We start from the raw sequence: 21,801 nt of genomic DNA, 5'->3' as shown, positions 1-21,801 counted from the left end.
CTGTGTGCATGAAGAATTTGAGCTGAAAGTCAGAAATTTGCCTAATTGCTGATTTAAGAATGCATTTATATATTGTCATACTTTCCTATTGCTACCCGAATACCAGATGCTTTGGAACTTTGGCCAATGCAGTTTAGTTTGTAAGCTCTCCCAGGCAAAGAAAACCTTGGGTGTAAAAGCATATAATGTACTATTGGTGCTAGATAAAAAATAAAGCCATGATTTGTGTAAGCCTAACATTGTGAAAATTATATATCTAATGGGATAGTAACTGCTTTTAATTTAAAGCTAAATTAGGTCTAATTACAAACAAACAATGAACCAAACAAACAACTTTTGTGATCCGACTGGTTGATTTGTGGAAATTTCTCAAAAGAACTTAAGTGCTTTTTTCATATTGATATGAAATAGAAGTGGGCAAATGAATTGGGCATGTAGTCTATACAGGGTGATTCTGGGAACTGTGTTTTGTTTGGAAAGGAAAATACTATTATTTGTATTTTAAAAGTTAGATAGCAGGATGCACTAAATTACTGAATGGCTTGCAAAATGTGGCTAAGATCCAAACACTCATAGGATAGAATACTTTGTAGATGGCCCTAACACAAGGTCAAGTAGCTGTCTAATGCAAAATTACACTCTGGGCCCTATATAATTTAGAGCAGCTTCAGGGATGGATTTACTTTGGAATTACACTGTTAGAGCTGATATGAGTAACACCACTATCTGTAGAGGTTCTTATACCATGCTCATCACTGAATGCCTATGAGCTGATAGTGTAGTAATACACACTACAATAAAGTCATGGAATACATTGCGGTTTATGTGTCAGTATTCTCTAACAAAAACATTATACATTTGTATGCAATTCCACAAATTCAAGCATAAAACATTAGAAGTCTGTGCCTTTCCATTTTCTAATTACACTATAACACTACATCAAATAATTACATTGCCATGCCATATTTCCAATTTTGTTCCTATTATTTTTTCATAACATGTCTTAAGATGGTGGGTATCGGGGGAGGGAGGACATTTAAGAATTAAATTAGGGTAGTATTAACTATAAAACAAAAAACAGGAGCTATGTCAATTTATACCACCTGAGGACCTGGCCCTAGAGTTCTAAGCAAATAGTTGTGTGTATCTTTTGTTTTGTTCTGATGTCCACATTTCCCATTCCCTATCTTCACGGCAACTATGCTCATTTTTATACCAGTTGAGGATCTAGCCCTATATGATTAGCAAAGCCAACTACAAAAGGCATCTAATTTTGGATCATTTGTGCTATGTCAGGGAGTTCAAAAACAACTTTTGAACATTTTAGTGCCAAGGCACTTTCTTTACCATATGTAAATCACTCTCTGAATTCATATATAACAGAATAAGGTGTAGGTGGATCAGGTTTCTCAACAGACCAATAGAACAGGTCAAAAAGCAGTTGTTTCTTGGGAAACAGCAGGAAACTTGGCAGGTCTGCTACTGAGATCATGCATAGTAGCTGCTTTTCTTGCATTAATGTTACAACTATTAGAGACTACGCATAGATAGACTGGTTTATAATGAAGACAAGCTGTTATACTGTTTCCAGAGTTGAGTTTCAGTTGTGTGATGAGACTACTTTGGTCATAATAAATATTCTTTCAGCTGGCACTTTAGTGGGCAGGTATCCCAGACACTAAGCCATCCAAGACTCCTTGACCTGCAAAATAAGTGTGTTGGTAAAGTTTGTTTGGATTTCCACTACTGTGCAGGGAGACCCCTGTCCCTCTGATGGCAGAACTGACACAGCCTCCCAACCTCCCTTCTCCTAGTGAAGTAAGCTTCAGGAACAAAGAAATTCCAGGGCGGAGTTAGCCCCAGACCCAGAGAAATTCAAGGCAGCTGAGCAGTCACAGAAGCTGGTTCAACACGGACTGTTGGCCACCTATGTTATCATAGATTCATAGAGTTTAAGGCCAGAAGAGACCATCTAGTGTGTACCATCCTGAATATCACAGGCCATTGCATTTCACCCACTTAGCCCTGTATTGAGGCCAATAGCGTGTGTTTGGCCAAAGCGTATCTCCCAGAAAGTCATCCGGTCTTTATTTGAGGGTGTCAAGAGATGAAGAATCCACCACTTCCCTGGGGAGTTTGTTCCAATAGTTAATCAACCTCCCTGTTAAATATTTGTGCCTTATTTCTAATTTGAATTTTTCTGGCTTCAGCTTCCAGCCACTGGTTCTTGTTATGTCTTTCTCTTCTCTCACTGCAAGGCATTTTTTCCCAGCCCTCAAATCAACATCCTTTGAAAAATGAGGACTGCAGAAGTGGATGCAGTATTCCTGTGTTGGTCTCACCATCCTCAGGCCGTTTCTTCAATTTTCACTCTGGATATTCTGTGCCTTGTGCTGATTGGCTGTTTGCTCTACTTCCCCTCCAAATGCCACTCTTAAGGTTTCCTCAGCTCAGCCTCACTCCCTTTGCCTTCCATGCTCCCACTCCATCCTTCCGCCCTTATCTCCCAGACCTATCCCCAGCACCTTCCTCCCTTCATCTTTTCAGTTATCCAATCCTCTCCTAACTTAACCCCACCCATATCATTAACCCCCCATCACAAAATAAACCCACCAACCCTTGCCCCCTGTAGCACAGAACATGATATTTGGAAGCCACCACACTGTTCACTCTGCTTATGTGTGCCATCCCTTTCCCCTACCCTTTGTCTGTTTTGTCTATTTAGACCATTGGGGCAGGGAAAGTCTTTCACTATGTGTTTGCACAGCGCATGGTACAAGAAGATCCCTTTCTTATTTGGCCTCTAGACCCTATTGTTATTGTTATAATTTATTTGTGTTATAATAATCCAAATGATCTGACATAAGATAGAATAAAGGGATGCAGAGATAGTAGATTCTATTCTTGCTAGGTCCTCAGCAGCACTGTCTTCTTCTTCTGTTAAATTCAAGTATATCCATAGAGCTGCATGGGAAGTGGTCAAAGCTTAGAACTGCACAAGCAGCATTGCCCAGCAGTCCGATTCTGGTTATTGGAACTTCCATGTAAATATTTTCCACCCTTCAAGAAAGGCTTGAATTGAGCTAACTGGCCTAACTGTGTCTCTGATCTAATCTCCTGTGGAGTCCTCCAAATATTTTGTGCATAGAAGATATTTCTTTTGTGAAGCCTTCAGGAAAAGAAAAGACATCCCATAACCACCAAAATGTAACCACTGGCAGGATTTCGTTCAGACCCGTCATGCCAATAATAAGCTCTGCAGGGGTCAGTTCAAAAGCCTTCAGTACACACAAGTTTTTCCATTCTAGCTGTGAGAGTGATTTCAGTTTGGAATGACAGATTTTTGTAGGTAATGCCAGACTGTCTCTCAAACATGTAAAAGGCAGAGTTTGCTTGGATGATGATGATAGCTCCCAGAAGGCCCCAGGGATATTGAAGTCCCACTGTGCACTGTACAAGCACACAGGACCGCTCCAGGGTTTTTGCCGCCCCAAGTGGCGGGGAAAAAAAAGAGCCGCGATCGCAATTGCGATCGGCGGCACTCCAGCGGCAGCTCCACTGCGCGCTTTCTTCTTCGGCGGGAATTCGGCGGCAGGTGCTTCTCTCCGAGAGGGACCCGCCGCCGAATTGCCGCGGAACAGCCCGACGTGCCGCCCCTTCCCCTGGGCCGCCCCAAGCACCTGCTTGCTGGGCTGGTGCCTGGAGCCGGCCCTGCAAACACATAGTAAGATCCCCCTGCCCCAAAGTCTTTGTAATCTAGATAGACAAGACAGAAAAAAGGGTGGGAGAAAGGAAGAATGATCATTTCCCCCACTTACAGGTGGGGAACTGAGATACAGAGATTAAAGCTGGGATCTTTAAAGGAGGCTGTGAGAGTCTGGCCAGTTAATTTGGACTGGGATGGTCAAAAGTGCCTAAGGAACTTAAGCTCACAACTCCAACTGAATTTAACTATTACTAAACTTATTAAAACTATGATAAACTATATATTACCATAGTGACTAGAGACCAGCTGCGGGAGTGGTAAATAATGAAGAGGACAAGTCACTGTTACAGAGTGATCTGGATCACTTGGTAAACTGGTGCAAGCAAACAATATGTGTTTTAATATGGCTAAATGGAAATGCATCCAACTAGGAACAAAGAATGTAGGCCACACTTACAGGATGCATGACTCGATCCTGGGAAGCAGTGACTCTGAAAAAGATTTGAGGGTTCTGGGAATAATCAGCTGAACATGAGCTCCCAGTGTGATGCTGTGGCCTAAAGAGCTAATGCGATCTTGGGATGCCTAAAGAGGGGAATCTCGGGTAAGAGCAGAAAGGTTATTTTACCTCTGTATTTGGCACTGGTGAGACTGTTGCTGGAATACTGTGTCTAGTTCTGGTGCCTACAATTCAAGAAGGCTGTTGATAAATTGCAGAGGGGTCACACAAGAACGATAAGAATGATTGAAGGATTAGAAAACATGCTTTATAGGATAGACTCAAGGAGCTCAATCTTTTTAGCTTAACAAAAAGAAGGTTACGGGGTAACTTGATTACAGTCTATAAATATCTATATGGGTAACAAATATTTAATATGGGCTCTTCAATCTACCAGAGAAAGCATGATCCTGGGGCTGGAAGTTGAAGATAGACAAATTCAGACTAGAAATAAGGCATAATTTTGAACAGGGAGAATAATTAACAATTGGAACAATTTACCAAGGGTTGTGGTGGATTCTTCATCACTGAAGATTTTTCATCAAGATTGGATGTTTTTCTAAAAGTTATGCTCTAGAAATTGTTTTGGGGATGTTCTATGGCCTGTTACAAAGGAGGTCAGACAAGATGATCACAATGGTCTCTTTTGGCTTTGGACTCTGTGAAAAAGCCTAATCAGTAATGAGGCCCCAATGTGCTAAATGCTGCACAAATATATAAGGAGACATGGGTCTCTGCTCCCAAGGAATTTACAATCATAGAGGAAAAGTGACCTATGAAGGACTTGGCAGAGGGTGTGCTGTCAAGTTTGTACAAATGACTTTATCTATATAAGAGAGACAAGGTGGGTGAGGTAACCTCTTTTATTGGACAAGCTTTTGATCCACACAGAGCTCTTCTTCAGGGCTGGGAAAGGAACTCCCAGCGTCACAGCAAAATGCAAGGTGGAACAGAATGTTTAGCATAAGTAGGTAGCACATATTGTAAGGGAGCTTTCAAGGTACAGTGGCCTGTTAACATCTCTGCAGTCTTAGGACAAAAAGAGGGGGTTAGCGGGTTACTACACTGCATATATTTATATATACAACTGAAATATTTAATATTATTCATAGCGCTTGTCTTCACTACTGGAAGTCGACCTAAGTTATGCTACTCCAGCTACATGAATAACATAGCTGGAGTCGACGTACCTTAGGTCGACTTACTCCTGTGTCTTCACAGCGCTGCGTCGACGGGAGACGCTCTCCCACCGACTTCCCTTACTCTTCTCAGGGAGCTGGAGTACCAGAGTCAACTGGAGAGCGCTCTGCTGTCGATTTAGCGGGTCTTAGACCCACTAAATCGACACCTGCCATATCGATTGCAGCAGTGTCGATCTCCCCAGTAGTGAAGACAAGCCCATAGATGGCTTTTTTCCACCTATAATTTCTATGATTTGTGCTTTACTTTGGTTGTGGGACCCGAAGCAAAATACCCACCACACTCTGCAATATTTGGTCTGTTAGTTTTGTCGGCTCCCTTCCTAGAGATAAGTAACAGCAAGGTCCATTATTTAGTTGCATTTTTATTAATTATCTTCAAGCTCCACTTAAATTCAGGACACAGTAATATAGTGCAGTCCACAGTAACTCTCTAATTCCGTGGGACACATCAAGGATTAGGAAGGTAGGCAGGTGGAAAGATGGGAAAAACCAGGAAATGGAACACACAAGAGGTTGGATAGGAAAACAGCAGTAATAAGGGGAGGAGTTTTGGTGTGGGACTCACTGGTTTGATAAGGAAGGCCACAACAGGAGGAGCAATGGGAGAAGGATGCACTGGACCAAAAAGTGGGTGGTTTTGAGGTGATGGGTGAAAAAGGCTGAGAATGCTTCTTTTGTAGCACTGGAAATTGGGCACTAGCAGGGCAAAATACTTGACTATAAATGGGCTGCTGAAGCCTGATAGTTTCAGTGCACATATCTGATCAAAATATGCAGAACTGGCACTAGGCATAAGCAGACTAAGCAATTGCGTTGGGCCCGAGCAGCTCATGGGGCCCCCTATTAATTATTAGTATGTGTTGTGTGTGGGGGGGGTGCTCCCTGCTTAGGGCTCCCAATGGGCTTGGATCACCTCTGAATACTGTACGAGATCAGAAACAAAGCTATCTACATACCGGAGGTTCAAGCTTTAACTAAAACTTTCATAGCACCTGTGGAGTTAAGTATTATGTTAACCTTAACATAATAAGCAATGCCTATTTAGCTGACGAATCTTATACCACTTATAAATTTCTCTCTGACCTATTATTCAGATAAAGCCATTGCCCCTGCTGTCTATTTACTGATCTTTGATTGTCAAAGGGATTATAGAAAATGAGCCAGCCTTGTTTTATCCTAAGCAACCTCATCTTAAAAAAATTGAAAATGAATAACTGGTAAATTCCAATCTGTGGAAAGACAATGGCCATTGTCTCCTCCTCCACCTTCTTACTATCATCGTAGATATTATGTTATAGGTTCTAAATCATAGTACTTTACTTAAATGTATTCAGGTTCTATGAATGTGGACCTGGTGCTGCTTCACAGATAAAAAAATTCTCTGTCTTGCGCCAGTAAGTCGATAATCCATCTCTGAAGCCAATGCGCCATCAAGACAATATTTGAAGATTTACTCTGTCTAGCAATAAAAATGCTTACATAACAGACCACGGGACAGTAGCAACACCACCAAAAGAGGACAACAAAGAAAAGAATTACCTGATAGTTTTGATCATGCTGAGTCCCATTTCAACACAACAGTGGGCATGGTCTTGGCGAGGTTCCGGGAGCCCAGAAACACAGTAGTAACAGTCCCCCAGGATCTTAATTCTAAGGCAATGATGTTCCTAAATTAAATGTATCAAAACAGAAAGATTTTTAGTAATGGGTTTGTATTTGCAACACAAGCATGGAGGTGGCGGTGAAAAAAAATTGGAAGGAAATGTAAAAGGTTTTCACTATACTCGGTGTGTGTATGTGTGTAACTAATACTATCTTGATTTGTTCTGATTTTGAAAATTAGTGCCTTTGTACTTCCATTATATATAAATTACTTATTTTTTGTGGGTGTCTGAAGTTCTTATTGCAGGTGTGTGAAGTTCTTAGCAGGGTTGGGTAAGAAGCTAGGCAAAGGTCCCAGAAGCTGCAGAGTGGGTTAATTAGAGTCTCACATTTAGGAAACCACAGAAATATATAGGGATTGATCCACACCATAGTGTGCCCTTCCACTGACTTCACTGGGCATGGATCAGGCCCACAGAGAGGAACAACACATTCCCTGTCTGGGAAGTTATTGAACATTGGGGACAGGGAATAAACAATGTAGTAGGAAGGAATTCCCATGGTTTTCCTCCTCTACCTCTGTCCCTTACAAACAAATCTGACAATATATCCAGCAATGAAATGTTGTTCATTACATATAATTATATTAAGAAAACTGTTTCTTAGTTTCTCATGAAGCAATTACTGAATGAATGCTACAGGCAATGTTTTGGAGCACCACCTCCCCTCTGTGACAGAGTGCTAGGTATGAAAGCCTGAGTCAGCACTCTGTTCACAGCCGCTCCAATCAGGCAAAGCAGATTGGAGTTTACTAAGCAGAAGTATGCCTAATATGTGGGTGGGGCAGGGCAGAAAGGCTGATTAAGCCATTAGCCAGAGCCCACAAATAGGCACAGGAAGTAAGTAAAAAGGGGGAAGCAGGCAGTAAGAGGGAGAGAGAGATTGCTCTCCTCTGCTTGTTAACAGCATTATGTATGTTGTGAAGACGGTGGGACTCCTTTATAAATAAACTGTATAAGGTGTTGGACCAGCACAAGGGTCTCTGCATAGTCTGACGACCGAGAGAGAAGCAGGACCAAGGAGGACCTGTTACACCCTCCCTTCAAGATTTTTGTTAAAGTGAAAAAACAAGCTTAAATAGTTAGATTTAAAGAGTTATTTATTTTGGTTTGGATTTCTTTTTTTTCTGTTATCTCTTCGTTCAGGTCCTCAAGGCAAGAAAATACAGAACAGCAAGACCTTTTGAATCTTATCCCCCGGAGCATTTTCCACTTCTTTTAAAAAAAAGTTTTTGCTTCCAATACAATTGCAGACATTCCCAGAGCTTGATCCAATACCCATTGAAGTCAGCAGACTCCCATTGATTTCAATGGGCTTTGGATGAGGCCTATATTCCAAAATAAAATAAAAAACCAGATGTCATTGGTCACAGATACAGTACATATTTATTTGCATACCATCCAACTAGAAATGTTCTTCAATTTCAAGGGAAAATATAGTATTTCATCATATATAAAAAAATATATATTTTTTTATAACTAATCATATATAAAGATATTACTGGACTCTATAGTAATGAACGGAAACACCATATTATCCTGTTTTTAGATCATTACTTTGGCATATCCTTTTCCAGTGAAACAGCACTCAGAAACAACCAAGTATTCACGGGTTCCATTCTCCACTGTAGTTGATGAAATAAAATTCATTTTTACCAAATCCCCAACCCATCAAAGCACTTACAATTGTGTTCAATTGTAAGCACATGTTTACGTGCTTTGCTGGATTGTGGTCTATGGTTGAGAGTCAATGTACTGTAATTGGAATTACAGGGTTCAGGGGTACAAATGTGGATATTCTAGAGCTGGACGAGACTTTTCATGATGAAAAGTAGTTTAAAGAATAAGTGCACTTTAACACCAGATGAACGTATGTTTGTATGGTAGCAGGAAACCCTTGCAGTAAAGAAGCGGACATACAAGGGAAGCAGTGTAGAGATTTCTTAAGCTCCTGCATTAACTATAAAATTTGGTCTCCTTTATCTATAATATAAATAATATCTATCCCTTTTCTCCTTGATGTCCTAAGCAACCTCCCCATGTAAGCTGTACTTCAATCAAAAGAAATGGAGTGAGAGCACAGAGGTGCACTAATAACACCGGGGACTGCAGGTGTCATACAACAGCAACTGCCAGTGCCTGCCATGCCTCTGGAATTGGTTACTGGCAAACTGACGGGGACTCTATGCTATCATTTACATTACTACAGAATCAGAGTGGAGTCTTGCAAAACAGCCTCGGAATATTCTTTTCAAATACTTAAGTGGTGAAAGTGACCTAATTACAGTATCACTTGGGACCAAAGCTCCCAGTGAAGTCACCGGAACCTTTGAGTATGCAGGGAAGGTGAAATCCACCCCTGAGTGTAGAGGCCAGAATAAGCTTATGCACCACATAAGTGTTACTGAAGCCCTCAGTGGGACTTGAGTGGTACATAGGCCTTGGGCTGGCCCTCTGTACAGGGGTGGATTTCAGAATGAATACAGGATCAGGCCCTTGCAGTGCAATGCATTGCTTTCGGAGTGTAACAAGGGATGTTAAAATGAAGTAAAGCTTCTAAAACTGTAAACATTATATCTGCTCCTTTCCTCCCCTTACACACACGCATGCACACTATTAAACTACTAGTAATTCCAGATAGGGCTAAAGGGATATCTTTTCTGATTGGATTGGGACATCATCATTCCTAACACAGAGGTACTAAAGGTTAAATTCTGCTCAGAGATGTGACTCCAAGTCAAACAATTTTATGTCGGTGGGAGTTGACTAGTGATACCAGAACTCTTAGCTTAAAGAGTTTCTGTAGCACCTTCCTTCTAGGTGGTTTTAGGCACTTTATAATTACTAAAGGACAGATCCTGATACCCATCTCCATAATAAGCTGCACGGCTTCTCAAATAGTCCCGTTGATTTCAGAGAGATAAATTATATTTCGCTTTTATGTTGACATACTATAATAAGCATTGTGCAATATTATACTGATAGGAGGCCACTGGAATAAGGTAATGGACTCTTGAACAGATTCTTTCCCACCGGGGACAATTACAAAATTTATCAGTTGATGATTCGCCATTCTAACAAAAAATGGTCAACTTCCGGGTAGCGAAAGAATCTCTGAAAGAGTAATGCTTATTATGTATAGCTTGCTATCCTTTAGGGAAAAATCCTTCCAGTGATAAGCTTGTAGGTGACCCTAATATGCCTGGTTATTCTTGAAATATCAGCCTGTTCCCTATAACACTTATTTGCCATTAACCAAATATCTAATCTGAGCTCCACTAAAATCTCATGCAAAACTGGAACGATCTCAGTGGTTTGGATCTTGGTGCCTCATTAAAAACAGTGGGTGAAATCCTGGCTTACTTGATGTCAATGGCAAAACTTCCATAGATTCTAATGGGTCTAGAATTTCACCTTGCATGTTGACCATCTGTTTAAAAAAAAACAAAACCCCAAACCAAATTGTTGCCAAAAAGAAAAGTAATGTAGACAAATGATAAGAAATACACGTCCTTACCTGTCACATGCTAATGAGGGTTTGTTGCATGTAAGTGTGAATATATGTGTGAGACCGAGGACATATTTTCAGCGAGACGCTGGCTAGATAGATGTCACCCTCTGCAGAATACCACCTCTACTCTGTTTTACCGAAGCAAGAGCCCACTCTTTTTAAATCTCTCTTAGAAACGTATTTCTTCTGTGATGGCCACGAATCAAGAATATTCAAGACCTTACCTGCCTTGTTTTTGTTTTATAAAACAAACCCTGAACTGAATCATTGTGACGGGCTCACTGTCAACGCGTGCGTGACCTGAGTAACAGTGTCTCTGTGCTGCCCTCACCAATTCCTCCTGCCGTTTATTTCCTCCACTCATTGTCACATCTAAAATTTAGATTGGGGAGCGACCATGGGTTGGGTTTATTGGTTTATGGCTGTTCTGTGCCACTGGAGCAGTGCAACGCAGCAGGATTCATGCTCTCTGTATGTGTGTATATATATCTCCTCAATATATGTTCCATTCTATATGCATCCGAAGAAGTGGGCTGTAGCCCACGAAAGCTTATGCTCTAATAAATTTGTTAGTCTCTAAGGAGCCACAAGTACTCCTGTTCTTTTTGCAGCAGGAGTGTGGCTGTAAATTTGGACCCAACTTACTGATGCCTTTTGCCCAGCACGTCTCTCGGTCAAAGAAAACAACAACAAGGAATAACCTGCCCTGCCTTTAGTATTCAAGCCTATGGCTGTATACTAGCCTGATTACAATAGATGATTAAAAAGCTGCAAGCTTATGTAAAGTGAAATCCAACATCATGCAGAAAAAAATTACTCAACTGCAAAATGATCAAAATGCTTTAAAAAAAGAAAGATGAACTGGTTAGAGCAATATTTCAAACCAGCAGTTGCTATTCTGCTCTTTGATGGTGTCTCATTCATCCTCTTCTGTTCCTTATGTTCTCTTCCTATTCCACTTCCCTCCCAGAACCCCAGAAATTCTCCTTTTGCTTGTGAATGACAGGCAACACTGCTCAAAAAATATGCATTAGTATCACTCACCCCCCTGTGATGAGCATTATCTTCTGTTGGTTCCAATTAGTGTCAAACTGTCTCACAGATACTGGAAAACTTCCTTTCCCTCTAAATCACAGTTTCTCATCTGATCTGAATGACAGTGTTTAGGGGCCTGATCCTGCCATCCTCACGCAAGCAAGACTTCAACTGAAGTCAAAAGCAGTTTTGCCTGAGTAAATTGAGCAGGATCATGCCCTAGATGATCAGTTCTTTCAGAGATCCTTAGCAGTTAATAGGGAGTTTTCCCCCCCAATCCAAAGCACCTTAACCCAGAGCAAAAGGGAATTTGCAGTCCTACCGCGAACATATGAGCTGATTATGACAGAGCAGCATGTGAATGATTTATGCTTTGGCTTATTAAAAACACCAGCAGTGACTGGAAAGAAAGCAAAGCAAATTGGCATAAAATAGAGCTGAAGAAATGCGTTGCTCAAATATCAAACCGCTGAAACACACAAACAGAAACTTCATTAACATTTCTTGTCTCCTCAGGCAGAAATTCTAAGGAAAAAAAATAAATAAAAAGACTGATCACATTTTGTAAAATAAACCCAGCTTATCAGAGTTCCAGCTGCAGTGAATTAATCATTCCACCCACTTTTCAAAGGAGCCCAAAATGTTCACTATCAACTAACCAAACATTCAGTTTTCACAATTATTTCAAGCTAGACTCCATACTCCATAAGTGAGGAATTGGGTGAGGTTGGAGTGCAGAACACAAAAAGTCCCTCAAAATGTTTGCTAGAGCAAAGGTTTCCAAACTCTTTTATAGCAGATTAATAGATCTTAAGGTCAGAAGGGACTATTATGATCATCTTGGGTAACAGTTTCAGAAGCATGTAAGTGACTTAGGAACTGAAATCTCGTTTTCAAAAGTTGCTTTATGAGCCTATGTCCCATTGAAAGTCAATGACAATTAGGTTCCTAAGTGACTCTTGAAAATGAAATGTAGGCGCTTTTGAAAATGTTGGCCCTCATCGAGTCTGTTTTTCTGCTAAGGCTTATAGAACTAATCATGTGCATAAAGTGAAGCATGTGCCTAAAGGTTTGCTAGATTGGAGCGTTATATGGATAAAATAGTTCCCTTGCTGACCTAATAGGCTTTTTATAGTCTCTAATGCTATAACTATATGAAATGAAAATGGTTCTAGAGAGCTTTTGTAGTGGATAATTAAGTATTGGACACCGTCGGAAAACCCCCCCCTCCAGAATGACCTTTAAGAATGCACGACATCAAAGAGAAGTTATAGAAACTAAAGGTTTTCTAAAATTGTCATTATATATCTACAGAAAGGTGAATGAAATGCTTAGTTAAATGTCACTGACATGTACATTAGCAGTCCAATTAATTCTCCCTCTTGGTACAACATACCATTAATCTAACATGTTACTGTATGATGTTGAATTGTACTCCCTTATTTACATGTATATATGACGTTTAAATAGTCCCTTTCAACCAGAGATTCCAGAATACTCTACACCAACTACATATACAAGGATTCACCACAGAACAAAATGCAGCCACCACTGGCTGGAACACAGCAACTGATTAGTAGGGCACTGCAATGCTACACACAAGATAGGTTAGATGAGGAAGTGAAGAAGAATACTGTATCCGGGTGAAACTACACAAGGAATTTTAAGAAGATTGTCATTACCCAAAATGGAATTTGACCAGGACTCCAGCAACCTTTTGCAAAAGGTGTCATGGGACCTTTAATAACCACAAGTGCCTAGGACCTCTATTTTACACTGCATATGAAATATATTACCTCCAGTAGCATCACACTGGATCAAAGGGAAGAATGCCACTTACTAACTCATTAAGGTCACACCCTAAGGCTGAGGTTTCCATGGAGAACTCCCATCCAAGTAAGGAGCAGATTCCACCCGATTAGCACAGGAGAGCTAATGAGATCTCAAATGGAAGAGACGAAGGCCATAAAACTTCTCCTTTAGGAGATCTGCTCTTACATAAAACCTATGCATGGTGATCTTTCATGATAATACTTTAATGTTTCTTATCAATGAAAATATCCTTAGTTCTTATTAGGAATGGGTCCAAACTCAAACCCAGCATCTGAACACATGGGAATCTGTGCGAGTGTGACAGTGTCTGTGTGTGACTATGTGTGTCTGTGTGTGTGTGAGTGAGAGAGAAATCTGGATCCAGATCTGAATTTTGTGGTTTGAGCTCATCTTTCATTTTTAATGACAGTGAACTCGATAGCCAGCTGGTGTAATAGAAGCCTTCAAAACTACAACTATTTACACCAATTGAGGATCTGGTCATTTCTCTTTAGTTTTTTATATCTAAAACTGCATCTACACACAGACTACAGGGGCAGAGACTTATGGCAAGCAATTTAATCTTTTAGGTCAGATAATAACTTTTCTGAGGTGGGGAGAGAAAAATAAATAGCAAATATAGCTATTGCTTCATCGAAGCTGGAACTTTCTTAGCCGTACACATCCTCAAAATGCAATCAATCATTTTTTTCCCTCCTCAGAATTTCTGCCTGAGGAAAAAAGAAATATTAATGAAGCTTCTGTACCAGTGGATTGATATTTGAAGAATTCATTTCTTCAGCTGTGTTTTAAGCCAATTTGTTTTGCTTTCTTTCCAGTTGCCACTTGGATCTTTAATAACCATAAATCTTTTGCAAATGTTGGAGAAAGAGGAGGAGAGAGAGAAGTAGCTATATATAAATTGCTATTATATTTTTCTTCTAAACAAATGGTGGGCTGATACCTGCTCTTAATTCAGTACAGCTTGTAGTGACAACACAGACAATAGGGAATTTGTTAATAATAGTAATAGTCATATACATCCACATAGACCAGAATCATTGGCATAACTCAGGCCTAAGCCTTTCAAAAATGTCAAACAGTAGATGCTGCTTCTGTGTTCCATATAGAGGAATCAGACTAACAGACACAGCTAGTTAGCTAAACTAACCAGAAACTTGCTAAATTGTGAAGTAACTTCCTTTTTTATATTATCAGCTTTATACCTATAAGTCCATAAGAGTGATTCAGCAGATCAAGTTGCTATTTGACGCAGTATTATAAATGTATACTATTATTGAGCAAATATGAATTTATAAGGTGTCAATTAAAATTAAAGAAATTATATAAAAATGTAAAGTTATCTAAAGCTTTCTGTAACAGACCTCTTCATTTGAGGAAGAGTCATTGTCGAGCCAATCTGAGCACAGAGTGTATTGCAAATTGTTTGAACAATGCTGTCTATTTTAAATAGAGGTGTGATCAATAAAGCACATCTTAAATGGACTAAGAACTGGCTAATTAACAGATCTCAAAATAGTTGTCAATGGTAAATCATCATCAAATGGGGGTGTTTTTGGTGGGGTTCTGCGGAGATCAGTTCCAGGCCCAATGTTATCCAATACTGTAAGCAATGAGCTGGAAGTAAATATAAATTCACTGCTGATAAAATTTACGGATGACACACAGATTGGCAGAGTGGTGTATAATGATGTGGAGAGGGCAGTCAGACAGATCTGGATCTCTTGATAGGCAGGACCCATTCAAACAAAATGCATGTTGATATAGCCAAATGCAAGGTCATACATCTAGGAATAAAGAATGCAGTGATTTTGAAAAGGATCTAGCAATCATACTGAGCAAACAACTGAACATGAACCCGCTGTGCAATGCTGCGGCAAAAATGACAAATGCAACCTTGGATGTATAAACAGAGGAGTAGTGAATAGGAGTAGGGAAATGATTTTATTTCTGTTTATGGCACAGGTAGGACCAGTACTGGAGTACTGCATATAGTTCTGGTGTGCCCATTGTAAAAAGGATGATGAAAAATTGCAGAGTGCAGTGACGAGCCATCAAAATGATTCAAGGACCGGAGTCTTACAATGAGAGACTTAAACAGCTCATTGTGTTTAGTTTATCAAGATGAAGACTGAGAAGTGACTTGATTACAGTGTATAAGGCCTGGTCTACACTTACCCCCCAAGTCGAAGTAAGGTACGCAAATTCAGCTACGTGAATAACGTAGCTGAATTCGACATACCTTACTTCGAATTTACCGCGGTCCACACGCGGCAGGCAGGCTCCCCCGTCGACTTCGCGGTACTCCTCTCGCCGAGCTGGAGTACCGCAGTCGACGGGGATCACTTCCTGGTTCGATTTATCGCGTCCACACCAGACGCGATAAATCGAACTCGGAACTTCGATCCGCAGCCGTCGAACTACCGGGTAAGTGTAGACTAGCCCTAAGTATCTTCACAGGAAGAAAAGAGTGGGTACTAAAGGACTCGTTAATGAAGAAAGAAATAACAAGAACCAATGGCTAGATGTTAAAGCCAGACAAATTCAAATTAGAAATAAGGCATAACAGTGAGGGTGATTAACTATTGGAACAAACTACCATGGGAAGTGGTGAATTCTCCATCTTGAAGTTTTCAAATCAAGACTAGATGCCTTGCTGTAAGTTATGCTTCAGTCAAACACAAGTTATTGGGCTCAATATAGGGGTGACTGGAAGAAATTCTATGGCCTGAGTTATACAGGAGGTCAGACTAGGTGATCTAACAATCCCTTCTAGCCTTAAAATCTATTACATTTAAAAAGCATCCGAAGAAGTGGGTTGTAGCCCACGAAAGCTTATGCTCTAATAAATTTGTTAGTCTCTAAGGTGCCACAAGTACTCCTGTTATTTTTGCGGATACAGACTAACACGGCTGCTACTCTGAAACCTGTTATTACATTTAAATTCATTCTTCAGTCTATACCATAGCTAAAAAACACAGGTCCAAAGAGGAGTGAGAAACCTCATGAAGGTAACAGGCTAGCTACATACTTAATCAATGTTAACTATCCTCACAAACGCCAAAGAGGTCAGTAGAATTATACTGATATAACTGACAACAGAATTTGCCCTGGTATATTTTACAGAATCTGTTTTTTTTGTTTAAATTTTGTAATAAATATGCATCCACCTCACTACAACACTTTTCTATGGCATGTGGGAACAGGAATTCATGAATGACAGAGATGTGGTTATACCATATTTAGGGCCAGGATTTTCAAAAGTGCCCCAGTGACTTAGGGGCATATCTCACTGAAAGTCAAAGGGACTTGTGCTCTTCATCACTTAGCTGTTTTTGGACCATCCTACACCAAAAGCCCATGGAAGTCAATGGGAGTCTTTGGTTTACCCTTAATCTACAATGAGATTATGATTGGCAGATATATGGCTCAGTCTGGACCCACATTGAGTAAAGTCAATTATCAAATAGACATGAAGTCAATGCAGTACTGGTTTGGAGTTGAATGGGCAGAACTTCATGCTATAGAGTGGGGAGACAATAGCCCTTCTCCTGACAATGCTGACGCAAATGAACCTCGAATTCAGTACTGGGCAACTCCCTATCAAGAAAATTGACAGTGTGAGAGAGTTCAGAGAACAAGCAACAAAAATAATACTGGAGTTCTTGAGTTGACTTAGACTGAAGGAACTAATTACCTATAGCTTGGCTAAGAGGTGGCTCCTGGAGAACATAATCATCTATGGATATCTGAAGGACGTTAGCACCATGGAGAGAGCAATTATTAAGGCTCGTCTGAGGAGGTATAACTAGGAGTCGATTCCTGACACTAAAGGTTAGATTGAGCTTATTATTTGCATTACTGTAGCACCTAGGAGTCCTAGTCATGGACCATGACCCCATTGTGCTAGGCACTGTACAAACCCTCAACTCAAAGATGACCCCTGCCCCAAAGAATCTTTTAGGCTCAGCCCTCTGTGAAGGGGAAGCACGCTGCCCTAGGAAGGAATTCTGGCTGTTCTCTGATCTGGAAAATAAACTGTGTTTTCAGAGTGCAGCCCACCTCCTCCCTCTTGCCTGTCCAGCTCTTCCTATCCTTCGCTGTCCTCTCTCTGCCCACTTAGCTACAGAAGGCAGGACAGACTGGGCACACAGTCCTTGCTCTTCCCCTCTGCTCCCGTAGCGCTGATCAGAGTAGGTCTATGCAGCTGTGCAGGTCACTTTGGAAATCACGTTGTCCATTTTGGTGCCTAGATGTGGACCCAGAAGCTGAAACTTTAGGCACCTAATTTTGAAAATCTCAGACAATGACTCTACTCCCTGTTCTGTTATTGCATCCTGTGTGACATCGGGCAAGTCGTTTAACCTCTCCGGGCTTACTTATCCTCCAATTTGCACCAGTGGCTTCAATGGAGCTATTTGTGATTGACCTCAGGTGAGATGAGAAGCAGTTATGCTCTGTGCCTCAGCTTCCCCATCTGTAAAATTGGGATTAAACCATTTCCCTACTTGACAGTGGTCATGTGAGGATAAATTCATTAATGTTTGTCAGACACAATAGCGATGGAGGCCAGATACCTGGATACAAAGGCATTGTGGATTAAATATGGTTTAAGAAGAAATTAAAAAGAAGAAATCTATGCACATGAGGATGGAGACTGTTCCTGGCATATTGGGCAAATATGAAATGTAAAAGAAATGCATTTAATACATTTGTGAAAAAATGTTATCTTTTAAAATGCCTTTGTAACACACAAATTAATTAAATTTGATGTAATATACTTTTCCCCACCTGACAATTTACTTTCACTAAGTGATAAAGAAGCAATTGTGAGTGTTTAACCTGCATCAAAGACAAAACCAATTTAACTCCTTTCACTTAGTTTGCTTTGGCAGTACAAATCAGCACCGCACAGCCAGAGAGTGGGCATTTTTTGTTTGTCTGCAAAACAAATATTGTAAGTAGATCTTAATGCACTGGCAATATGCTATTGTCCTGGTAATGGGCCAAAGCATTAATATACACTTGAGAAAGTACATTTCCTTTCCAGAGGGCAAAGGTTGGCTCAGAAATTACACTCAGTAATTGAGTAATAGAGTCTTACTTTTCTTGACCTTGATGTGCAAGCAAAGAGTCCATGCTGAGGATTGCATCAGTGTTAGGAGATGCACACCTGTCCCCTGAATAAGCACAACGCACAGGAAACTAACGAGGGACCTTATTAAAAGTCTTTGAGACAGAACATAATGTTAGTAATGCCGCTGTACCAGAAGCCCGTTGAAAAGCAGAAAATGGGGGAACCCTCCCAACAGAGCTTATAATGGACGAGATTCTGCCACTCAGCACCTTTCTCTGCAAGAATTCCCATTGGTGAGCTAGGGGGGCAGGTCCTAGTCTGCTCATGTTGAGTAGCACTGTGATGTTGCACTCTATAGGATTTTATAAAAATATGCTAATGAGTATGAATATAATGTAACTGGAATATGCTTCATGCAAAAGGTCTCTTGTAAGGTACCATTACAAAGCTTATAACCTACTGAGTGTGGTCATCCTATTTGTATAAATGTATAAATGTATCTGAAACTAGAAATATGAAATATAACTCTGAGGGCCTATTGTAATTATGCAAAGTGTGGGCCATTAATGGTGGTTTGGAATCTTGATGGCTCCGATCAACCAGGACAATTGTCTGTAGCTGGCTCTGTTTTACTTGTAAGTCTTCCTGTGCACGTGTGTGCTGGCAAGTGGGTAATGAAGTCTTACAGTGACATGTGATCATGTCACCTGAACTGGAATCCATCTTTAACCTGGTGTTTTTCCATTGAGAAGGGGAGGAGGGGACCCAGAGGGACAAAGGATTCCCGCCTTATGCAAAAAATATATAAGTGGGTGGAACAAAACAAAGGTGAGCAGCCATCATGAGGAATCCCCTAGCTACCACCTGAGCTGGAACAAGGGCTGTACCAGGGGAAAGGATTGTGCCCAGACTAGGAAGGCATCGAGTTGGTGAAAGAAACGTATCGAAACATCTCTGAGGGTGAGATTTTTATCTGTATTCAGTTTTATTACTGTATTAGGCTTAGATTGGTGTGTTTTATTTTATTTTACTTGGTAATTCACTTTCTTCTGTCTGTTACTACTTGGAACCACTTAAATCTTACTTTCTGTATTTAATAAAATCACTTTTTACTTATTAATTGACCCAGAGTATGTATTAATACCTGGGGGGGGGGGGGGAGGGCAAACACCTGTGCATATCTCTCTATCAGTGTTATAGAGGGTGAACAATTTATGAGTTTACCCTGTATAGGCTTTATACAGGGTAAAATGGATTTATTTGGGGTTTGGACCCCATTGGGAGTTGGGCATCTGAGTGTTAAAGACAGGAACACTTCTGTAAGCTGCTTTCAGTTAAGTCTGCAGCTTTGGGGCACGTGGTTCAGACCCTGGGTCTGTATTGGAGCAGACTGGCATGTCTGGCTCAACAAGACAAGGTGCTGGAGTCCCAAGCTGGCAGGGAAAGCAGGGGCAGAAGGAGTCTTGGCACATCAGTTGGCAGTTCCCAAGGGGGTTTCTGTGATCCAACCCATCACAAACACCTAATTCCACAAGTCACGCCATTGTCTCCAATGGGATTATATGTGGAGTTAGGTATTATCTAACATGAACAAGGGAATCAAAATGTGACCCGAAGTAACAATACTTGGTGAGTATGATGGCTGGGCAAAGAAAGGCCAGTGACAATAATAAATCTTTGAACCTTTGCCCAACTCTTAGAATCAAACTCTAAATAAATCTTTGAGTTTTTTAAAGTGTACAGATCAGTCGATTTCCCTTCCAGTTTTCGTCTTGGAACAGAAGGAGATGACTCTCTAGACATCTTGTAAGAAAGCCTGCTCTCATGAGATTCTCAGCCTAGTTTTGCAAACACATGAGGTTCAGATGAGCATGTGAACTTTTGGATGCTTATCTGAACTGAAACCTAACTGCAGACCTTTGGAGCTTCACCCATCCCTAGTGGCTATGTCCAATCTCAGCGGGTGAGGAATTGTAGATGCAACATCACGCCTCTTTGAAAATGAACTGCATTTAACTCACGTGTGCTAGTCGATCAAATCTGGCAAAGAGTTCATTCAGCATTCGGACCAGCTCCTGTGCTGACAAGGTTGTGGAGAGGTTGGTGAAACCTTTAACATCTGCAAAAAGAATGCTAAACAAAGAAAGGGAAAGGATATTAATATTTCAGTCCATTTCCGCCAGTAATTGGCATGATAAATACAAACAGTAATCCTGTGTATAGTGATTAGTATGGACTCTGCATATGTGAAAAAGCAAGAGGCAAATAGCCAATGTCTGGCCAGGATGTAATTTAAGGAGAGTGGGAAATTCATTAGCTCAGACACAGGGAGGGTACATTTTAAAGTTATTCTGTCTTTGCTATGGCCCTTACTCACTGGACTATTTGCAGTACAAAGAACTAGTATTAAAAGTACTAAAATATGAGCACAAAAGTACTAAAAAACTACTTCATAAAAGAATGTTATAGTAATTTTCCTACTTTGTGTTTCTATAGGCCCTTTCATCAGAGGATCTCATATCACTTATAAAGCACTAACTAAACCTTTATATTTTGCATAATTATCCCATTTTATGAGTGAGGAGACAGAGACACAAGGGGGTTAAAGCCCAGATCCTCAAAGATAGGTGTCTAATGCCCATTGAAATCAATGGGAATTAGGCACCTAAATACCTTCGAGCACTGGGGCCTAAGTGACTTGTCCAAGGTTATGCAGCAAGTTAGCGTGGCAGAGCTGGGAACGGAGGGTACAGAGAATGATCTAATGGATAGAGCACTACACTGGGACTTGGAAGACCTGGGGCCAACTCCTGGGTCAGCCACAGACTTCCTGTGTGACCCATAGAGGTGTTGTGAGGATAAAATCCATTAATGATCGTGAGGTGCTCAGATGCTATGGTGATGAGGGCCATATAAGTTGATAGACAGAAACCCAGAAGTCTTGACTTCCAGTCTTCAGCCACTAGTTGACTCTGTTCCTCACTATATAGACTGGAACTTGTCTGTGTACACTGCCTTTCTTTCTGGGGACGCAGTGACAGCTTGACACACTTCATTCTTTGAGGCAGGTCTTCAGGTGGGAGGGATAGCTCAGTGGTTTGAGCATTGGCCTGCTAAATCCAGGGTTGTGAATTCAGTCCTTGAGGGGGGCCACTTAGGGATCTGGGGCAAAATCAGTACTTGGTCCTGCTAGTGAATGCAGGGTGCTGGACTTGATGACCTTTCAAGGTCCGTTCTAGGAGATAGGATATCTCCATTTATAAGGTCCAGCCAAATT

General features: G+C 40.8%; 1 protein-coding gene across 1 annotated transcript in view; it reads right to left on the bottom strand.

Annotated features, from left to right (window-relative positions):
• ADCY8 (adenylate cyclase 8) overlaps window positions 1-21,801 on the bottom strand; it is a 187,671-nt gene that overhangs the window by 75,727 nt on the left and 90,143 nt on the right. Inside the window, exons 4-5 of the mRNA XM_065398532.1 lie at window positions 20,546-20,657; window positions 6,947-7,074 (exon numbers count right to left, since the gene is read on the bottom strand). Of these exons, the coding sequence (XP_065254604.1) occupies window positions 6,947-7,074; window positions 20,546-20,657 (240 nt within the window). The remainder of the gene's footprint in view (window positions 1-6,946; window positions 7,075-20,545; window positions 20,658-21,801) is intronic.

Source organism: Emys orbicularis, chromosome 2 (assembly GCF_028017835.1).
Source record: "Emys orbicularis isolate rEmyOrb1 chromosome 2, rEmyOrb1.hap1, whole genome shotgun sequence".
In the NCBI taxonomy this organism is placed as follows: Eukaryota; Metazoa; Chordata; order Testudines; family Emydidae; genus Emys; species Emys orbicularis.
This window is presented reverse-complemented; position numbering and strand designations above follow the sequence as displayed.